Below are 19,183 nucleotides of genomic sequence, written 5' to 3' on the forward strand. Positions count from 1 at the left end.
CCAAATGGCGGTATAATAGAACACACGGGGTTAACCTCACCCAATGTGTACAGAGGCGGACTCTGCTATGTCACAGAGCCCCACAACCGCAAAATAATAAATGTCGTAGCCTGTTATTGCTCACAGAGCTCGGCAGTAGTGATGTGTCGTTCGTGAACGATCTGATACAAAGAGCCGGCTCCCTGCTGTGAACGAAATGAGCCGGCTCTGCGGGGTGAACGAGCTGAGTTTTTTTTTTTTTTTCTGGCGCCTGGCAGCTTAGTGAAGCCTGACTGTGACTCATCTGGGGGGGAGGAGCAGTCAGGGGGGGAGGAGCAGTCAGGAGAGGAGGAGATGTGAATTAATGCACTTGAGTTAACCCTTCAGTCCTAAATATATCCTGCCAGTTCCTCCATGGCATATATGGTGTGTGACTATGTGTAAGAGGAGGGACGCAGCACATTGTCATCATCATCATCTGCATTGACCTGTGTATTACCTTTAGGCCGGGGTCACACTAACCTGCGCAAAATGCGGTCAGTATTTTACATGCGTAATACGGATGACAGACCCCTAAACAGTGCTCCGTATGTCATCCGTAATCAAGGTGTGGTCGCGTATTTTGCGCATGTCAGCATCCGTATGTAATCCGTATGGCATCCGTATGGTGAGATTTTCTCGCAGGCTTGCAAAATGGACATATAATGGAGCCCTATGACAGTTTTAATAAAGAAATGAAAGAATAGATATACACACATAGAATGCATATATATATGTATTCTATGTGTGTATATCTATTCTTTCATTTCTTTAATAAAACTGTCAGTGTGAGTTTACTGTATAGCGCACTGAATTGCCGGCTTTGCTAAAAGACACCTGGTGCGTATTTCTCGCAAGTCACATGTGTGGTCCGTGTGTAATCCGTATTTTTTGCGCACCCATAGACTTGCATTGGCGTATTACGGGCGTAGTACGCTGACAATCGCAGCATGCTGCGATTGGCACGGTGCGTAGAATACGGATGAAAAATATACGGCTGGTGCGAGGGACCCCATAGAGAATCATTTGTCCATGTGTAATGCGTGCTTTTAGCGCCTCTCACTCTCCCGTATTCCTCGCCAGTGTGACCCCGGCCTTAGTCCCAAATAAAGATACACTTCACTGGCCCCTCATCCATGGCATATACATACAGTATATGGTATGTGTAGAAGGAGAGACTCCGCACATTGTTTGGTATATCATCATGGCCCTGCGTTCAACGGGATCGTTACATAGCGGCACTAACGCTGTAACGGATGCGTTAACGCACCCTATGGCCGCAATGATACTAACGCATCCAAACACATGCCAAAATAGGCCTGATGCGTTACTTCATGACGCACCCACAAATGCTGCAGACCGCGTTCAAGGGTGCGTCATGAAGTAACGCATCATGCTGATTTTGGCATGTGTTTGGATGCGTTAGTAGCATTGCGGCCAATGGGTGCGTTAATGCATCCGTTACAGCGTTAGTGTAACAGATCCCGTTGAACGCAGGGCCAGGAGGATTCAGGACAACACTACAGGGAGGAGGATAGACGACATATGTTGTTGCTGCTAACGGCTTATACTCACTTGTGAGAGACGCACGTGATTCTCGTCGCCGCCGGCATTGGGACAGGAGCATGTGGCTGCATAGAAATACATGTAGCCGTTGCCACCAGCACTCGGACCGGAGCGTGCGGCTACATGTATTTCTATGCAGCCGCACGCTTCATTCCCAGTGCCAGCGGCAGTGCCAGGTTTCCATGCGAGAGACTCGCGCGAGAATCACGTGCGTCTCTCACAAGTGAGTATGAGCCCTAAGGGTAGGGTAAGAAATCTACAGTGATTTTAGGCAAAACCTGTGGAGAGATCAGGTCCAGCCCCAATCATTATATAGTGTTAAACTGGTTTCACACTTGCATATTTTGCAATCCGTGTGAAAATGGTTGCTCACGGATCCGTTTTTGTTTCCATTGACTTTCAGTGGTGAAGGATTGGACTGTGCATCCAGATGTCACCATTTTCCCACGGATCGCTGTGTCTGCATATTTTATCAGATGCACAAAAACGCAACTTGTTGCAGTTTTGTGTCATCTGAAAAACACGCAGGCACAGGGAGAAGCACAGATCCGCAGCTACACGTCTGGAATTAAAATGGAGCTCTATGGAGCGCGGATCCAGGACAACACGGATACATGTGCTTCCGTGTGCAGGGATCCGTTTTGTGGTACTGAGCATGCTCGGAAGCGAGGGATGTGCTGTATGGGAAAGTGATGAAACTGTATGGGAACAGTATGCAAACATAATATAGACTATGTCCGCATGCTGCTCTGTCATACAGTGATCTTTCCCGCCTCACTAGAAGGGCTTGTAACCTGTGTTACAGTGTGGTAATGATAATAAAATGTATTGAGGGCATGTATATAACATGGGTCACCTGGTTAGGGGCTGTACGAGTGGGGCTGCGTTCACAATAGCATTGTGGTGCGGAGCGTTGTGATGCGTAGCAATCCTGATGCATCCTGATCCAGATTACATCCCTATACTTAACATAGGGACGCACGGACCTGCGTTTGCATCAGGGTCAGGATGCATCAAGTGCACCAACACATATCACAGCACTTACTAATTCACAAAGGACATGAACAAAAAATGCCACAATACATGTTAAGACTACAACCGAGGAGGAGCCGGGGCCTGATCACAAGAGCTGACAATCTGAGGAAACAGCAATGCTGAATAACAGTCTACACTGCGTCACTGGATCCTTATATAGGGGTATAATGAGGCCTCACTGTACAGGAGAGACCGGAGCGAGGAGCCGGGTCCTGATCACAAGAGCTGACAATCTGAGGAAGCAGCAATGCTGAAAAACAGTCTACAGTGAATCACTAGATCCTTATACAGGGGTATAATGAGGCCTCACTGTACAGGAGAGCACGGAGCGAGGAGCAGGGGCCTGATCACAAGAGCTGACAATCTGAGGAAACAGCAATGCTGAATAACAGTCTACACTGCGTCACTAGATCCTTATACAGGGGTATAATGAGGCCACACTGTACAGGAGAGACCGGAGCGAGGAGCAGGGGCCTGATCACAAGAGCTGACAATCTGAGGAAACAGCAATGCTGAATAACAGTCTACACTGCGTCACTAGATCCTTATACAGGGGTATAATGAGGCCTCACTGTACAGGAGAGCACGGAGCGAGGAGCAGAGGCCTGATCACAAGAGCTGACAATCTGAGGAAACAGCAATGCTGAATAACAGTCTACACTGCGTCACTAGATCCTTACACAGGTGTATAATGAGGCTTCACTGTACAGGAGAGACCGGAGCGAGGAGCCGGGGCCTGATCATAAGAGCTGACAATCTGAGGAAACAGCAATGCTGAATAACAGTCTACACTGCGTCACTAGATCCTTATACAGGGGTATAATGAGGCCTCACTGTACAGGAGAGACCGGAGCGAGGAGCCGGGGCCTGATCAAAAGAGCTGACAATCTGAGGAAACAGCAATGCTGAATAACAGTCTACACTTCGTCACTAGATCCTTATACAGGTGTAGAATGAGGCCCTCACTTTACAATCAAAGACCTAGAACGAGGACTGTGGAAAACAGATTTCTATTTAAAAAAAGAGCCGCTTAAAGAGCCAAAAGAGCCGGCTCTTTATGGTGAGCGGAGCCGAATGAGCCGGATCACCAAAAAGAGCCGAATTTCCCATCACTACTCGGCAGTGTGATCACTAGCGTATAGTCACAGAACTCAGCCCTTAGACCGCAGGACTGAAGTCCCTCTAGACCGCTAGCTCTCGGCACCGCAGAACAGCTGCACTAAAAATAGGCTGAACTAGATGGACATAAGGTCTTCCTTCAGCCTTCAAAACTATGTTACCGAGACTGCGATGCCAGCAAGGGTTAAATAAATTAAGTGTGCAAGTGTGCACAGTGCCGCTCAGGTGGACGCCACTATTCGCCCTGGGTTGGGCCAGGTAAGCGCACAGGTTGCGCAAGGCGTTGCATCGGCGTGGCTGTCACTTGCCACAGTTCGAAAGTGCCCTGTAGTGGGAGACACCATCGGACACTAGTGTGCAGACGGCTGGTATGCACTGTGGCCTATAGACTATCCACTGGCAGGCGCTGACTCAGACTCTAAACCCTACCAACATACGTATCAAAAGGGAAGGGGTTTCATAATGAGTCAGTCACCAGATACATGCATCCATCATCATACACTCCAAACTATTTGAGTCTATCGTAGCGCATGGCCATGCTGCTCTTTTATAGCTGCGTCCTTCCGGGACCTTCCTGACCTTTCAGATGGTCCAATTCAAGCTGGAGAAGGACCTGAGCATGTGACCTCCGATCTCCAAAGAGAGATCGTCCCACGGGCATGCTCAGTGGAGCGAAAGGAGGACTTCGTCCCTGGAGTGGCTCGCTGCTGGCCAGCATGCGTTGTCAAACCTGAACCAGAGGTGGCAGCAGCAACCGATTCTACACTGCTGGTCTGGGCAGGCTCCACTGTGGCCGAAGAATGGGTGACCGCTGGGTGCAAGGCTCTGGATTCCTGCTGTGCAGTGGCAGTAACCCAACGCCTAACACCTGGTTTTGCTCAATGCAGGTGTATTGCATTGACACATCTAGTCAGATTGTGACCAGTTGCGGTCACAAGACCACTCGCTCCCAGCACCAGAGAATCCTCACACTGCACTCACAGAGTTGTCAGAAAACCACTTTAACTCCTTTCCAACATCGGCCGTAAATTTACGGCGATGTCAGACTCCCTCCCTTTGATGTGGGCTTCGGTCGTGAGCCCGAATCTTTCCCGGCACATCAGCTGTTTTGAAAAGCTCACATGTGCCCAGTACAGCCACGGGTGGAAACACGATCCACTCGCGGCTATTAACCCGTTAAATGCCACTGTGGAACGATAACAACCGCATTTAACATGCGCTTCTGGCAATCGTGCCAGAAATCAACCCATCGGTCACCGATGGGTTGGCATGACAACCAGAGGTCTTCTAGAGACCTCTATGGTTGTCAGTGCTGGATTGCTATGAGTGCCGCCTGGTGGTTGGTGCTCATAGCAAGTTAGCAAATCTGCTACATACAGGTGATCTGATTATCTCCTGTACGTAGCAGAGCCGTTCAGGTTATGGCAGCTTCTAGTATCCCATGGAGACTATTGAAGCATTACAAAAGTGAAATAGAAGGATTTTTGGTACTCACCAAGCTGATGTTTTTAATGATACCATTTTGGTGCAGATACAATCTTTTCATCACCCGTTATTGCATCTTAATTTAACCCCTTCCTGACATCCGACGTACTATCCCGTCCATGGGACCCGGGCCCCTATGCCCATGGACGGGATAGTACGTCTACCGCGATCAGCGGCGCCCACGTGGTGAGCGCCACTGATCGCGGCCGGGTGTCAGCTGATTATCACAGCTGACACCCGGCACTATGTGTCAGGGGCGGTCACGGACCGCCCCCGACATGTTAACCCCTTGCACACCGCGATCAAACATGATCGCGGTGTACCGGGAGTTAAAGGGAAGCATCGGCAGGGAGGGGGCTCCCTCCGTGCTTCCCTGAGCCCCCCACGGCAGCGCAATGTGCAGCGCTGCTGCGGGGGGCTCCTTTCCTCCAGGCCCCCGAATCCAAGATGGCGACGGGGGCCTGGAGGAAGCTGGCTTCCTCAGTGCCGGCAAAGCGCAGGCAAGAGGAAGTCTTCTTCAATGCCTGTGACAGATTGCTGATCTGTCACAGTGATCTGTGATGTGACAGATCAGCGATCTGTCACAGGACAGTGATGTCCCACCTGGGACTATGTCATAAAGTAAAAAAAAAATTAAAAAAAAGTGTAAAAATAATTTTAAAAAAATCGCCAAATAAATTAGTAAAAAAAAAAAAAAATATTCCCCAATAAATTCATTTTTTGAAAATAAAAAAACCCCAAAACAATAAAAGTACACATATTAGGTATCGCCGCGTCCGTAACGACCCGCCCTATAAAACTGTCCCATTAGTTAACCCCTTTAGCGAACCCCTTAAAAAATAAAAATAAAAAATGAAGCAAAAAATAATGATTTATTATCATACCGCCAAACAAAAAGTGTAATAACTCGCGATCAAAAAGACGCATATAAATATCCATGGTACCGCTGAAAACGTCATCTTGTCCCGCAAAAAACGAGCCACCACACAGCATCATCAGTGAAAAAATATAAAAGTTATAGCTCGCAGAATAAAGCGATGCAAAATAATTATTTTTTATATAAAATAGTTTTCATTGCATAAAACCGACAAAACATAAAAAAACGACCTATATAAGGTATCGCTGTAACCGTACTGACCCGAAGAATAAAACCGCTTTATCAATTTTACCGCACGCGGAACGGTGTAAACGCACTCCCCCAAAAGAAATTCATGAAACGCTGTTTTTTGTTCATTCTGCGTCCCAAAAATCAGAATAAAATGCGATCAAAAAATGTCACGTGCCCAAAAATGGTGCCAATAAAAACGTCAACTCGTCCCGCAAAAAATAAGACCTCACATGACTCGGTGGGTCAAAATACGGAAAAATTATAGCTCTCAATATGTGGTGATGCAAAAACTATTTTTACAATAAAAAGCGTCTTTTAGCGTGCGACAGCTGCCAAAAATAAAAACCGCCATAAATAGTAAATCAAACCCCCCGTTATCACCCCCTTAGTTAGGGAAAAATAATAAAATTAAAAAAATGTATTTATTTCCATTTTTCCATTAGGGTTAGGGCTAGGGGTAGGGCTTGGGTTAGGGCTAGGGTTAGGGCTGAGATTAGGGTTAGGGGTGTGTTGGGGTTCGGGTTGGAGTTAGAATTGGGGGTTTCCACTGTTTGGGCACATCAGGGGCTCTCCAAATGCAACATTGCGTCTGATCTCAATTCCAGCCAATTCTGAGTTGAAAAAGTCATATGGTGCTCCTTCCCTTCCAAGCTCTGCCATGCGCCCAAACAGTGTTTTACCCCCACATGTAGGGTATCAGCCTACTCAGGACAAATTGCAAAACAATTTTTGGGGTCCAATTTCTCCTGTTACCCTTAGGAAAATAAACAATTGGGGGCAAAAATATCATTTTTGTGGAAAAAAATGATTTTTTTATTTTCACGTCCGAGCGTTATAAACTTCTGTGAAGAACTTGGGGGTTCAAAGTGCTCACCACACATCTAGATAAGTTCCGTAGGGGGGTCTAGTGTCCAAAATGGGGTCACTTGTTGGGAGTTTCAATAGTTTAGGTACATCAGGGGCTCTCCAAACGCACATGACACCTGCAGACCATTCCATCAAAGTCTGCATTCCAAAATGGCACTGCTTCCCTTCCGAGCCCCGTGTGTCCATACAGTAGTTTTCTCCCACATATGGGGTGTCAGCGTACTCATGACAAATTGGACAACAACTTTTGTGGTCCAATTTCTCCTGTTACCCTTGGGAAAATGAAAAAATTAGGGACTAATTGATCATGTTTGTGGAAAAAATACGATTTTTTTATTTTCATGCTCGGGCATTATAAACTTCTGTGAAGCCCTTGGGGGTTCAAAGTGCTCACCACACATCTAGATAAGTTCCTTAGGGGTTCTCGTTTCCAAAATGGGGTCATTTGTGGGTGTTTCCACTGTTTAGGTACATTAGGGGCTCTCCAAAGGCAACATGACACCCGCAGACCATTCCATCAAAGTCTGCATTCCAAAACGTCACTACTTCCCTTCCGAGCCCTGACGTGTGTCCATACTGTAGTTTTCTCCCACATATGGGGTGTCAGCGTACTCAGGACAAATTGGACAACAACTTTTGGGGTTCAATTTCTCCTGTTACCCTTGGGAAAATAAAAAAATTGGGGAATAATTGATCATGTTTGTTGAAAAAATACGATTTTTTTATTTTCATGCCCTGGCATTATAAACTTCTGTGAAGCCCTTGGGGGTTCAAAGTGCTCACCTCACATCTAGATAAGTTCCTTAGGGGGTCTAGTTTTCAAAATGGGGTCATTTGTGGGGGGTTTCCACTGTTTAGGTACATTAGGGGCTCTCCAAATGCAACATGACACCCGCAGACCATTCCATCAATGTCTGCATTCCAAAACGTCACTACTTCCCTTCCGATCCCCGACGTGTGCCCATACAGTAGTTTTCTCCCACATATGGGGTATCAGCCTACTCAGGACAAATTGGACAACAACTTTTGGGGTCCAATTTCTCCTGTTACCCTTGGGAAAATAAAAAAAGTGGTGACTAAAAGATCATGTTTGTGGAAAAAATACGAATTTTTTATTTTCACGCTCGGGCGTTATAAACTTCTGTGAAGCACTGGGGGGTTCAAAGTGCTCACCACACATCTAGATAAGTTCCTTGGGGGGTCTAGTTTACAAAATGGTGTCATTTGTGGGGGGTTTCCACTGTTTAGGTACATCAGGGGTTTTCCAATCGCGACATGGTGTTCGATCTCAATTCCAGCCAAAAACGTCAAATGGCGCTGCTTCCCTTCCGAGCTCTGCCATGCGCCCAAATAGTGGTTTACCCCCACATGTGCGGTATCAGCGTACTCAGGACAAATTGCACAATAACTTTTAGGGTGCTGTTACCCTTGGAAAAATAAGAATTGAGGGTGAAAAGATCATTTTTGTGGAAAAAATATGATTTTTTAATTGTACGGCTTTATGTTATAAACTTCTGTGAAGCCCTTGGGGGTTCAAAGTTCTCACCACACATCTAGATAAGTTCCTTAGGGGGTCTAGTTTCCAAAATGGTGTCATTTGTGGGGGGTTTCCACTGTTTAGGTACATCAGGGGTTTTCCAATCGCGACATGGTGTCCGATCTCAATTCCAGCCAAAAACGTCAAATGGCGCTGCTTCCCTTCCGAGCTCTGCCATGCGCCCAAATAGTGGTTTACCCCCACATGTGGGGTATCAGCGTACTCAGGACAAATTGCACAATAACTTTTAGGGTGCTGTTACCCTTGGAAAAATAAGAATTGAGGGTGAAAAGATCATTTTTGTGGAAAAAATATTTTTTAATTGTACGGCTTTATGTTATAAACTTCTGTGAAGCCCTTGGGGGTTCAAAGTTCTCACCACACATCTAGATAAGTTCCTTAGGGGGTCTAGTTTCCAAAATGGTGTCATTTGTGGGGGTTTTCCACTGTTTAGGTACATCAGGGGTTTTCCAATCGCGACATGGTGTCCGATCTCAATTCCAGCCAAAAACGTCAAATGGCGCTGCTTCCCTTCCGAGCTCTGCCATGCGCCCAAATAGTGGTTTACCCCCACATGTGGGGTATCAGCGTACTCAGGACAAATTGCACAATAACTTTTAGGGTGCTGTTACCCTTGGAAAAATAAGAATTGAGGGTGAAAAGATCATTTTTGTGGAAAAAATATGATTTTTTAATTGTACGGCTTTATGTTATAAACTTCTGTGAAGCCCTTGGGGGTTCAAAGTTCTCACCACACATCTAGATAAGTTCCTTAGGGGGTCTAGTTTCCAAAATGGTCTCATTTGTGGGGGGTTTCCACAGTTTAGGTACATCAGGGGTTTTCCAATCGCGACATGGTGTCCGATCTCAATTCCAGCCAAAAACGTCAAATGGCGCTGCTTCCCTTCCGAGCTCTGCCATGCGCCCAAATAGTGGTTTACCCCCACATGTGGGGTATCAGCATACTCAGGACAAATTGCACAATAACTTTTAGGGTCCTATTACCCTTGGGAAAATAAAAATTGGGATGAAAAGATCATTTTTGTGTACGTTATAAACTTCTGTAAAGCCCTTGTGGGTTCAAAGTTCTCACCACATATCTAGATAAGTTCCTTGGGGGGGTCTAGTTTCCAAAATGGGGTCACTTGTAGGGGGTTTCCACTGTTTAGGTACATCAGGGACTCTCCAAACGTGACATGGCGTCCGATCTGAATTCCAGACAATTTTGCATTGAAAAAGTCAAACGGCGCTCCTTCCATTCTGAGCTCTGCCATGCGCCGAAACAGTCGTTCCCCCCCACAAATCAGGTATCAGCGTACTCAGGACAAATTGCACAATAACTTTGGCAGTCCAATTTCTCCTGTTACCCTTGGTAAAATAAAAAAAATTGAACCTGAAGTATTTTTTTTGTGAAAAAGTGTTAGATGTTCATTTTTTTTTAAATATTCAAAAAAATTCCTGTGACACACCTAAAGGGTTAATAAACTTCTTGAATGTGGTTTTGAGCACCTTAAGGGGTGCAGTTTTTAGAATGGTGTCACTTTTGGGTATTTTCTATCATATAGACCCCTCAAAGTGGCTTCAAATGTGATGTGGTCCTAAAAATAAAATGGTGTTGTAAAAATGAGAAATCGCTGGTCAAATTTTAACCCTTATAACTTCCTAACAAAAAAAAATTTTGGTTCCAAAATTGTGCTGATGTAAAGTAAACATGTGGGAAATGTTAGTTATCAAGTTTTTTGTGTGCCGTATCTCTGTGATTTAAGGGCATAAAAATTAAAAGTTGGAAAATTGCAAAATTTTCAAAATTTTTGCCAAATTTCCGTTTTTTTCACAAATAAACGCAAGTTATTTGAATGAAATTTTACCACTAACATGAAGTACAATATGTCACGAGAAAACAATGTCAGAATCACCGGGATCCATGGAAGCGTTCCAGAGTTATGACCTCATAAAGGTACAGTGGTCAGAATTGTAAAAATTGGCCCGGTCATGAACGTGCAAACCACCCTTGGGGGTGAAGGGGTTAATGTCGCAGCGACTAAAAAAACTTCTGGCATTTTGACTTTTTTTCTCGCTACGCCGTTTAACGATCAGGTTAATCCTTTTTTTATTGATAGATCGGGCGATTCTGAACACGGAGATACCAAATATGTGTATGTTTGATTTTTTTTCTTTATTTGTTTTATTTTGATTGGGGCGAAAGAGGGGTAATTTGATTTTTTTTATATTTTAAAAACATTTTTCTTTATTGTTTCATTGGGGGACACAGGTAACCATGGGTGTATGCTGTTGTCGCTAGGAGGCTGACACTAAGCAAAAAAGGAAAATAGCTCCTCCCCAGTAGTATGCAGGCCTGGGTAGGAAGGTGCTGCAGGTGGCGGTTACGCACTGGCTGACCTAAGTCCATTTTCTTTACTTTCTTTATGTTCCCACCCTTTGGACTGCTTTGGGACGTCCCATGGTTACCTGTGTACCCCAGTGGAGCGATAAAGAAAGGATTTTTGGTACTCACCATAAAATCTCTTTCTTGGAGCCTTCATTGGGGGGACACAGCACCCCTCTAGTTGTTTGTACTGCTTTTAGGCCTGTGTGCCCTTGTTGTTGGGTTGGTACATATGTTGAGTTTTGGTTGCTTCTCCTACTGCTTTAACTCTAACTGAGGTACTTTGTGCCTCTCAGTGGGTATATACTGCTGAGGAGGAGCTAGTATCCTTTTTTGCCTAGTGTCAGTCTCCTAGCAACAACATACACTCATGGTTACCTGTGTCCCCCAATGAAGCGATAAAGAATAATGTTTTTAAAAATATAAAAGTTCAATTCACCCCTCTTTCGCAATAAAAAAAAAAATCAAACATACACATATTTGGTAACTCCGCGTTCATAATCGCCCGATCAATCAATAAAAAAAAGGATTAAACTGATCGTTAAACGGCGTAGCGAGAAAAGTCAAAACGCCTGAATTACGGTTTTTCGGTGGCTGTGACATTGCATTCAAATGCAATAACGGGCAATCAAAAGAATGTATCTGCACAAAAGTGCTATCATTAAAAACGTCAGCTCGACACGCAAAAAATAAGCCCTCACCCAACCCCAGATCACGAAAAATGGAGACACTACGGGTATCGGAAAATGGCGCAATTTATTTTTTAACAAAGTTTGAATTTTTTTACCACAAAAGAGCCTACACGTTTGGTGTCTATGAACTTGTAATAACCTGGAAAATCATAATGACAGGTCAGTTTTAGCATCTAGCGAACCTAGTTAAAAAAAGCAAAACAAAAACAAGTGTGGGACTGCACTTTGTTTTTGCAATTTCACCGCACTTGGAATTTTTTCCCGTTTTCGAGTTCACGACATGGTAAAACCAATGGTGTCATTCTAAAGTACAACTTGTTCAGCAAAAAACAAGCCCTCACATGGCCATATTGACGGAAAAACAAAGTTATGGCTGTGGGGAGAAGGGGCGGGAAAAACGAAAATGCAAAACCAAAAATACCCCTGGTCGTTAAGCCAGTGACTGGCTGCGGCGGTCAGGTGAGTGGAACAGCACGTCATGAGAAATGATGCGCGGTTCCAGTTGCCTAACTGCCAATCACAGGATTCAGCAGTCTGAGGACATGTCATGGCTTCCTGGGGGGGTCTTTGGGGGTCCACAGGGAAGACAGGAAGTGAATGTCAGTTATTTTATGACAACCCATGCCTAAGAACTTTTTGGTAAGCCAGGAACCCCCTGGCTTTTCAAGGACACTGGCTTGAGAACACCAGTAACTGCTGCATTAGAAGTATGGGGAGTTGTGACAGGAAATGTTCTGGGGACACCTTTGTCATCTGTGACAGGGCCATGCGGACGTGTGCGTTCCCCGCGCAGGCTGCCATGGCCACAGCTGCAGAGAAATGAACGTCAGCACTCGGTGACTCGCTGCAGGGCGGGACGACTGACGCGTCACGTGGCTCTGCTTGTAGCACACGCTGGGCTCCGGGCACGACGTAACCCTGCACAGACGCCATACCGAAGCACCTCCATCCTGAGGCACCGTAACGGCAGCGCCGGAAATATGGATACTACAAAATGCGCGAAAACTGTGCACAGGAATGGTACAGAGTCCGGGATTTCTTCACTCGAGACAGGTAACCAATCGGAGGGTGACTTCCATAACACGTGATTGACGCCCAGCCGCAGCCATGTTTAGTGTGGGCGGCTGTCATGTAGATGCGCTATATGCCAGCAATGACCTCATTTTCCCACCTAGGAACTGTTCTTGTTTCCACACACAAGTGCGTTTTGTTGTGCTGACTTCTACATCTCCATTACTTGTATACATGTGCCGCCATTGAAATAGGCGGGAGAGTGGCTGTCCGCTGCTTCGTGTCTGAACAGAAGGCGACAACAACCTTACTAACCCCTTTAGGACTGGGCAATTTAATTTTTTTTTGCACTTTAGTTTTTCCTGCCCTCCTTCCAAGAGACGTAACTTTCTATTTTTCCGTCCACGTAGCCGTGTGAGGGCTTGTTTAGTTTTTGAAAGATATACTTTCCATTTTACCATGAAAAAAAAGCGGGAAAAAAATCCCAATTACTATAAAATGGTGAAAAATATGTAATTCCACCATTCTTTTTGGGGTTTTTGTTTTTACGGCGTTCATTGTGAGCCGTGAACACGATGGTGTGGCGAGCTGACGTTCTCACAGATACCATTTCAGAGTTTGTGTAAGGCTAAGTGCGCACGTTGCAGAAAATTTCTGCTCAAAAACCTGAATCCCTTCCCAGAAACCGCACCTATTTTTCCGCGGCGGTTTTTGCGTTTTGATAAGTTTTTGATGTGTTTTTTTTTCCGCAGCGGTTTCAAACCGCATGGAAGAAGCCAAAACCGCGGAAAAATCCGCAAAATTAATGTGCATGCTGCGTTTTTTTACCGCGATGCGTTTTTTTTCGCAGTAAGAAACATCAATGTGCACAAAAAGTGCAAAATGCATAGAAATGACTGGGAAGCTTATTTATAGCGGTTTTATAGCGGTTTATGTCCTTGTTTTTAAAGGGGGAAAAAAGGGGTTATTTGAATTTTATATCTGAATTTTATATATTTTTTTCATTCCTTCATATCAGGAGGTAAGAAGAAAGGAGAAGGAGATAGAAATGACAATATTATATGAAGCAAAGGGGAGAGGAGCTCCGCGTTACTTATTATTATTATTTTTTTCTTATTATTTATTTATATGGCGCCATTAATTCCATGGTGCTGTACATGAGTAGGGGGTTACAAACAAAGTTATAGATATCGTTAACAGTAAACAAATTTACAATGACTGACTGGTACACAGGGGAGGGGACCCTGTCCTTGCGGACTTAAGGTACTGTCACACTTTGCGATGCACCAGCGATCCCGACCAGCGATATGACGCGGTCAGGATTGCTGGTGCATCGCTAAGTGGTCGCTAGTGCGCTGCCACATTTGGCAAATCTCACCAGCGACATTACAGGGGACGGGGGTCACTACTTACCTGTCAGACGAGGCGATCCTGACGTCCTCCCGCCCGAGTCCACACGTCGCTCGTCTCCACAGCAGGAAGCCCCAGCAGGAAGCTGATGATGAGAAACGGTCCAGGACGTTCTCGCACGATCAGCGATAACCAGCGGGGGAGCGGTCGGAGGTAAGTAGCGATGTCGCTAGCAATATCGCTATAACGTCACAAAAAACAGTGACGTTATAGCGATATTGATAGCGATATCGCTTAGTGTGACAGGCCTTTTACATTCTACGGGATAGTGGGGAAGAGGCAGAAGGTCGGGGGTGCAGCAGCTCTGGTGGTGATGAGGCGGCAGCTCAGGCGGTGGTGAGGCGGCAGAATGGTTATTGCAGGCTGTAAACTTTCCAGAAAAGATTGGTTTTCAGGTTCCGTTTGAAGGATCCAAGAGTGGTGGATAATCGGACGTGTTGAGGCATGGCATTCCAGAGGATAGGGGATATTCGGGAGAAATCTTGGAGGCAGTTGTGTGAGGAACGAATAAGTGTGGAGGAGAGTAGGAGGTCTTGGGAGGATCGAAGATTACGTGAGGGAAGATATTGGGAGATTAGTTCAGAGATATAGGGAGGGGAAAGGTTGTGGATGGCTTTGTAGGTCAGTGTTAGTAGTTTGAACTGGATTCGTTGGGGAATTGGGAGCCAATGGAGGGATTTGCAGAGGGGGAGACAGGGGAGTAGCGAGGAGAGAGGTGGATTAGTCGGGCAGCAGAATTGAGGACAGACTGGAGTGGTGCAAGAGAGTTAGCAGGGAGGCCACAGAGGAGAGTGTTGCAGTAGTCAAGGCGGGAGATGATGAGGGCATGTGTAAGCGTTTTAGTAGATTGAGGACTGAGGAAGGGATGGATTCTGGAAATATTTTTGAGTTGGAGGCGACAGGAGGTGGCCAGAGATTGGACGTGTGGTTTGAAGGACAGGGCAGAGTCGAGAGTTACTCCGAAGCAGCGGATTTCAGGTGCGGGAGAGAGCGTGATGCCGTTTACCATAATAGATCAGGTATGGAAAATACATGAGATGGAGGAAAGATAATGAGTTCAGTTTTGTCTACGTTGAGTTTTAGGAAGCGAGAGGTGAAAAGGGAGGATATGGCTGATAGACACTCTGGGATTCTGGACAGCAGAGAGGTGACACGTGGGCCAGAGAGGTAGATCTGAGTGTCATCTGCATACAGGTGGTACTGAGAGCCATGGGACTTCATGAGTTGTCCTAGGCCAAGAGTATAGATGGAAAAAAGTAGGGGCCCCAGGACAGAACCTTGGGGGACTCCAACAGAGAGGGGGCGGGATGAGGAGGTAGTGTGGGAGTGGGAAACGCTGAATGTGCGGTCAGAAAGGTATGAGGAAATCCAGGACAGGGCAAGGTCTTTGATGCCAAGGGAAGAAAGAATCTGTAGCAGTAGGCAGTGGTCAACTGTGTCAAAGGCATTGGACAGGTCAAGAAGGAGGAGGATGGAGAACTGTCAGTTAGCTTTGGCTGTGAGTAAGTCATTAGTAATTTTGGTCAGGGCAGTTTCAATGGAGTGGTGGGGGCGGAAGCCAGACTGCAGGATGTCAAGGAGGGAGTTAGATGAGAGGTGGGAGGAAAGTTGCGTATGGACATGCTGTTCAAGGAGTTTGAAGCAAACGGGAGCAGTGATATGGGGCGATAGCTGGGCAAAGCAGTTGGGTCAAGGTTTGATTTTTTGAGGATGGGTGTTATGGTGGCATGTTTGAAGGCAGAGGGGAAGGTACAAGAAGTTAGGGATAGGTTGAAGAGATGGGTTAGGGCTTTAATGATTATGATAGTGAGGTTGGGGAGCAGGTGGGAAGGGATGGGGTCAAGTGCACAGGTGGTGAGGCGTGATTTGGAAAGGAGATGAGTAAGCTCTCCTTCAGTGATGTTGGAAAGAGAGGTTATTAGGGAAGGGCAGAGGTCTGGTATGTAGAGCAGTTGGGGTGGTGGAACTGTAAAGGTTTGCCTTGTTTGGTCAATCTTGTTTTTGAAGTAGGTGGCAAAGTCCTCAGCAGAGATGAGGGAAGTTGGAGGTGGTGGGCAGAGGAGAGAGTTGAATGTGCTGAACAGTTGTTTTGGGTTGTGGGATACTGAAGATACAAGGTTTGTGAAATAGGTCTGTTTAGCAGAGGTGAGGGCTGATTTAAAGGCAAGTGTAGCTTGTTTGAAAGCAGTGAAGTTGTCTGGCAGGCGTGTTTTCTTCCAACGCCGCTCCACGACCCTGGATTCTTGTCGAAGTTTTTTGGTGAGGTTGTTGTGCCAGGGTTGCCTATTGGTTTGTCACACTTTACCATGCATGAGAGGAGCGACTGAGTCTATGGCTGATGTGAGTGGCGTTGTAGAAAGCGGTGGCACTGTCCATGTTGTGGAGTGAAGATATGGAGGACAGGTAGAAGAGAGTCTGAGAGTCTGTGGATGTGTAGGTGTGCGAGGTTTCTGCGAGGTTGTGCTAGTGGCTGGACTTGGGGGGCAGGTGAGAAGGACAAGGATGAGAAGGTTGAGTAGATGGTGGTCAGACAGGGGGAAGGGAGAGGGTGAGAGATTAGATAGGGAACAGAGGCGGGTGAAGATGAGGTCTAATGAATGTCCATCTGTGTGGGTGGCTGTGGAGGACCACTGAGTAAGTCCAAAGGATGAGGTAAGTGACAGGAGTTTGGAGGCTGGTGGGTGTCAATGGGGATGTTGAAGTCCCCCATGATGATGGTGGGGATGTCAGCAGAGAAAGTGGAGGAGCCAGGTGGAGAATTGGTCGATAAAGGCAGTGGCTGAGCCCGGTGGTCGGTATATAACAGCCATTTGGAGATTAGAGGGAGAGTAAATACGGACAGAGTGAACCTCGAGAGAAGGGAGGATAAGGGAGGGTGGGAGTTGGATAGGGTTGAAGGAGCAGTTTTTTGAAAGGAGGAAACCCACTCCACCTTGTCTTGCCAGGGTGAGGAGTGTGGGTAAAGTGGAGGCCGCCATAGCTCAGTGCGGCCGGGGAGGCTGTGTCAGGGGGTGTCAGCCAGGTCTCAGTGAGGGCCAGGAAGGAAAGGTTGCGGGAGGTAAAGAGGTTGTGGATCACGTGGAGCTTGTTGCAGATGGAGCGAGCATTCCAAAGTGCTCCAGAAAGAGGGTGCGGGAGGGAGTGGGTCAGTGGCACAGGTTTTAAGTGTGAGGGATTGCGGTAGTTGATCTTAGTGTGAGAAAGATAGAGGTGAGGATTAGTGGGATGTATGAGGCAGGGGGGTCAGGATTGGGGGATATGTCACCAGCAGTGAGAAGAAGCAGAGAAAGGGAAAGCAGGTCGGTGAAGGAGAAAGATCGTCTTGTATTTTAGTAGGAGAGGTCTGAGGTTAAGGAGTATGTCTGCAGATAAAGCGAGGTGGGGGGGTAAGAGAGAGGGGGAGATTATTATTTGGTTTGAGGGTGCAGGGGTTTGGGGATAGCGAAGGAGAGTGAAGATTAGTGGAGCAAAAACGGTGATGGCAAATGTGAGCATGGTTAAAGAGCAGGGTAAAAAAACAAGTAAAGTAAAGCTGTGGTTAGTCTTACCGTCTGACCGATTTCTGGACTATTTGTGGTATATTTCTCATGTATCACTTTAAAGATGTCACTTCAAATGATGTCACATCTGACCAAGGTCATATCTGACATGCTCTGTTCAACTTATACCATTCAAAGTATAAGGGATGTTGTGGAAAGTGACACGTCACAACCATGCCGATCAGAGGCTCTCCTGTACAATCCTCATGGTAAGGGTAAGGCATTGGCAGCAAAGCATAACCAAGGTATGGGGTAAAGCATTGGCAGCAAAGCATAACCCAGGTATAGGGTAAGGCGGTGGCAGCAAAGCATAACCCAGGTGCAGATCACATGTGTTTTGCTTCGGAAACGAACTGAAAATGCATATGCATTTTTTACCTGTGGATTTTCCACATTTATGAGACCCACAAGTCTATAGAGAAATTCCACTTAGAAAACTCTGTATCCGCAAAGCGAGATTGATGTGCTGCAGACTGGAAACGCACCACAGGTCAGTTTACTCAGAGTGAAATAACAGCACCGTGGTCATGAGAATTCTGTAAATCCCATCCACTTTGATGGAACTGTAATACGCTGCATTTTTGACGCAGCAAAAATACACAACGTCAAAATTGTACCAAAAGCTTTACCTCTGGTCAGAAAGCTACGGTTCCCACACTGTCATCTGAGCCATCAGCTGTGACCAGTGGTAAAAAGGCTACTGCTGGTCACAGGCATCAGCTGATGAGAGAGTACTACTCTCATCAGCGTATGCCTGCTGTCGCTGATAATAGCGTGAGCAGGTGCAACTGATTGGAGTATTCATCAGCCGATGCCACTGCTATAAATAATAATAAAAAATGGCGTGAGACCTCTCCTATTTTTGATAATCGGTGCAGGCAAAACCGACAACTGCGGGCTGCAACCCTCAGCTGTCAGTTTTATTATGACTGGTTATCAAGAATAGATGGGTCCCATGCTTAATTTTTTTTTTTAAATTAGTTAAATAAATAATTTAAAAACGGCGCCCCCCCCTCATTTTTGACAACCAGCCAAGCTAAAGCAGACATCTGGGGGCTGGTATTCTCAGATTGGTAAGGGGCCATGGATGTTGGCCCCCCAAACTAAAAATAGCAACCCGCAGGCACCCCAGAAAAGACAGATAGATCAGATCAAATGACGCTTTGCTTGCCTCTTCCCACTTGCCCTGGTGCAAGGGCAAGTGGGTAAATATTTGTGGGGTTGATGTCAGCTGTTTTATGGCCATTGATATCAAGCCCACCGGTTAGTAATGGAGAGGAGTCTACAAGACATCCCAATTAAGCTAGTTTCACATTAGCACTTTTGAGCGCAGCGACGGCCGCCGCTAAGCCCCGCCCCCTGTCGCGCCTCCGCCGGTAGCTCTGCCTACCGGCGCATGACGCTGCATGC

At 46.2% G+C, this 19,183-nt stretch overlaps 1 protein-coding gene across 2 annotated transcripts in view; it reads left to right on the top strand.

The window, feature by feature from the left end:
• Positions 1 to 12,584: 12,584 nt before the first annotated feature.
• TRMO (tRNA methyltransferase O) overlaps positions 12,585 to 19,183 on the top strand; it is a 31,013-nt gene continuing 24,414 nt past the window's right edge. The window contains exon 1 of one of the 2 annotated variants that reach the window (XM_073549720.1): positions 12,585 to 12,866. In XM_073549720.1, coding sequence (XP_073405821.1) covers positions 12,794 to 12,866 — 73 coding nt within the window. In that variant the 5' untranslated portion in view covers positions 12,585 to 12,793. Of the gene's footprint in view, positions 12,867 to 12,991; positions 13,014 to 19,183 lie in introns of those variants that run through there. The other variant, XM_073549719.1, reaches the window with a different exon arrangement.

This window comes from Dendrobates tinctorius, unplaced genomic scaffold (assembly GCF_039654945.1).
Source record: "Dendrobates tinctorius isolate UK_male_01 unplaced genomic scaffold, ASM3965494v1 ptg000160l, whole genome shotgun sequence".
In the NCBI taxonomy this organism is placed as follows: Eukaryota; Metazoa; Chordata; class Amphibia; order Anura; family Dendrobatidae; genus Dendrobates; species Dendrobates tinctorius.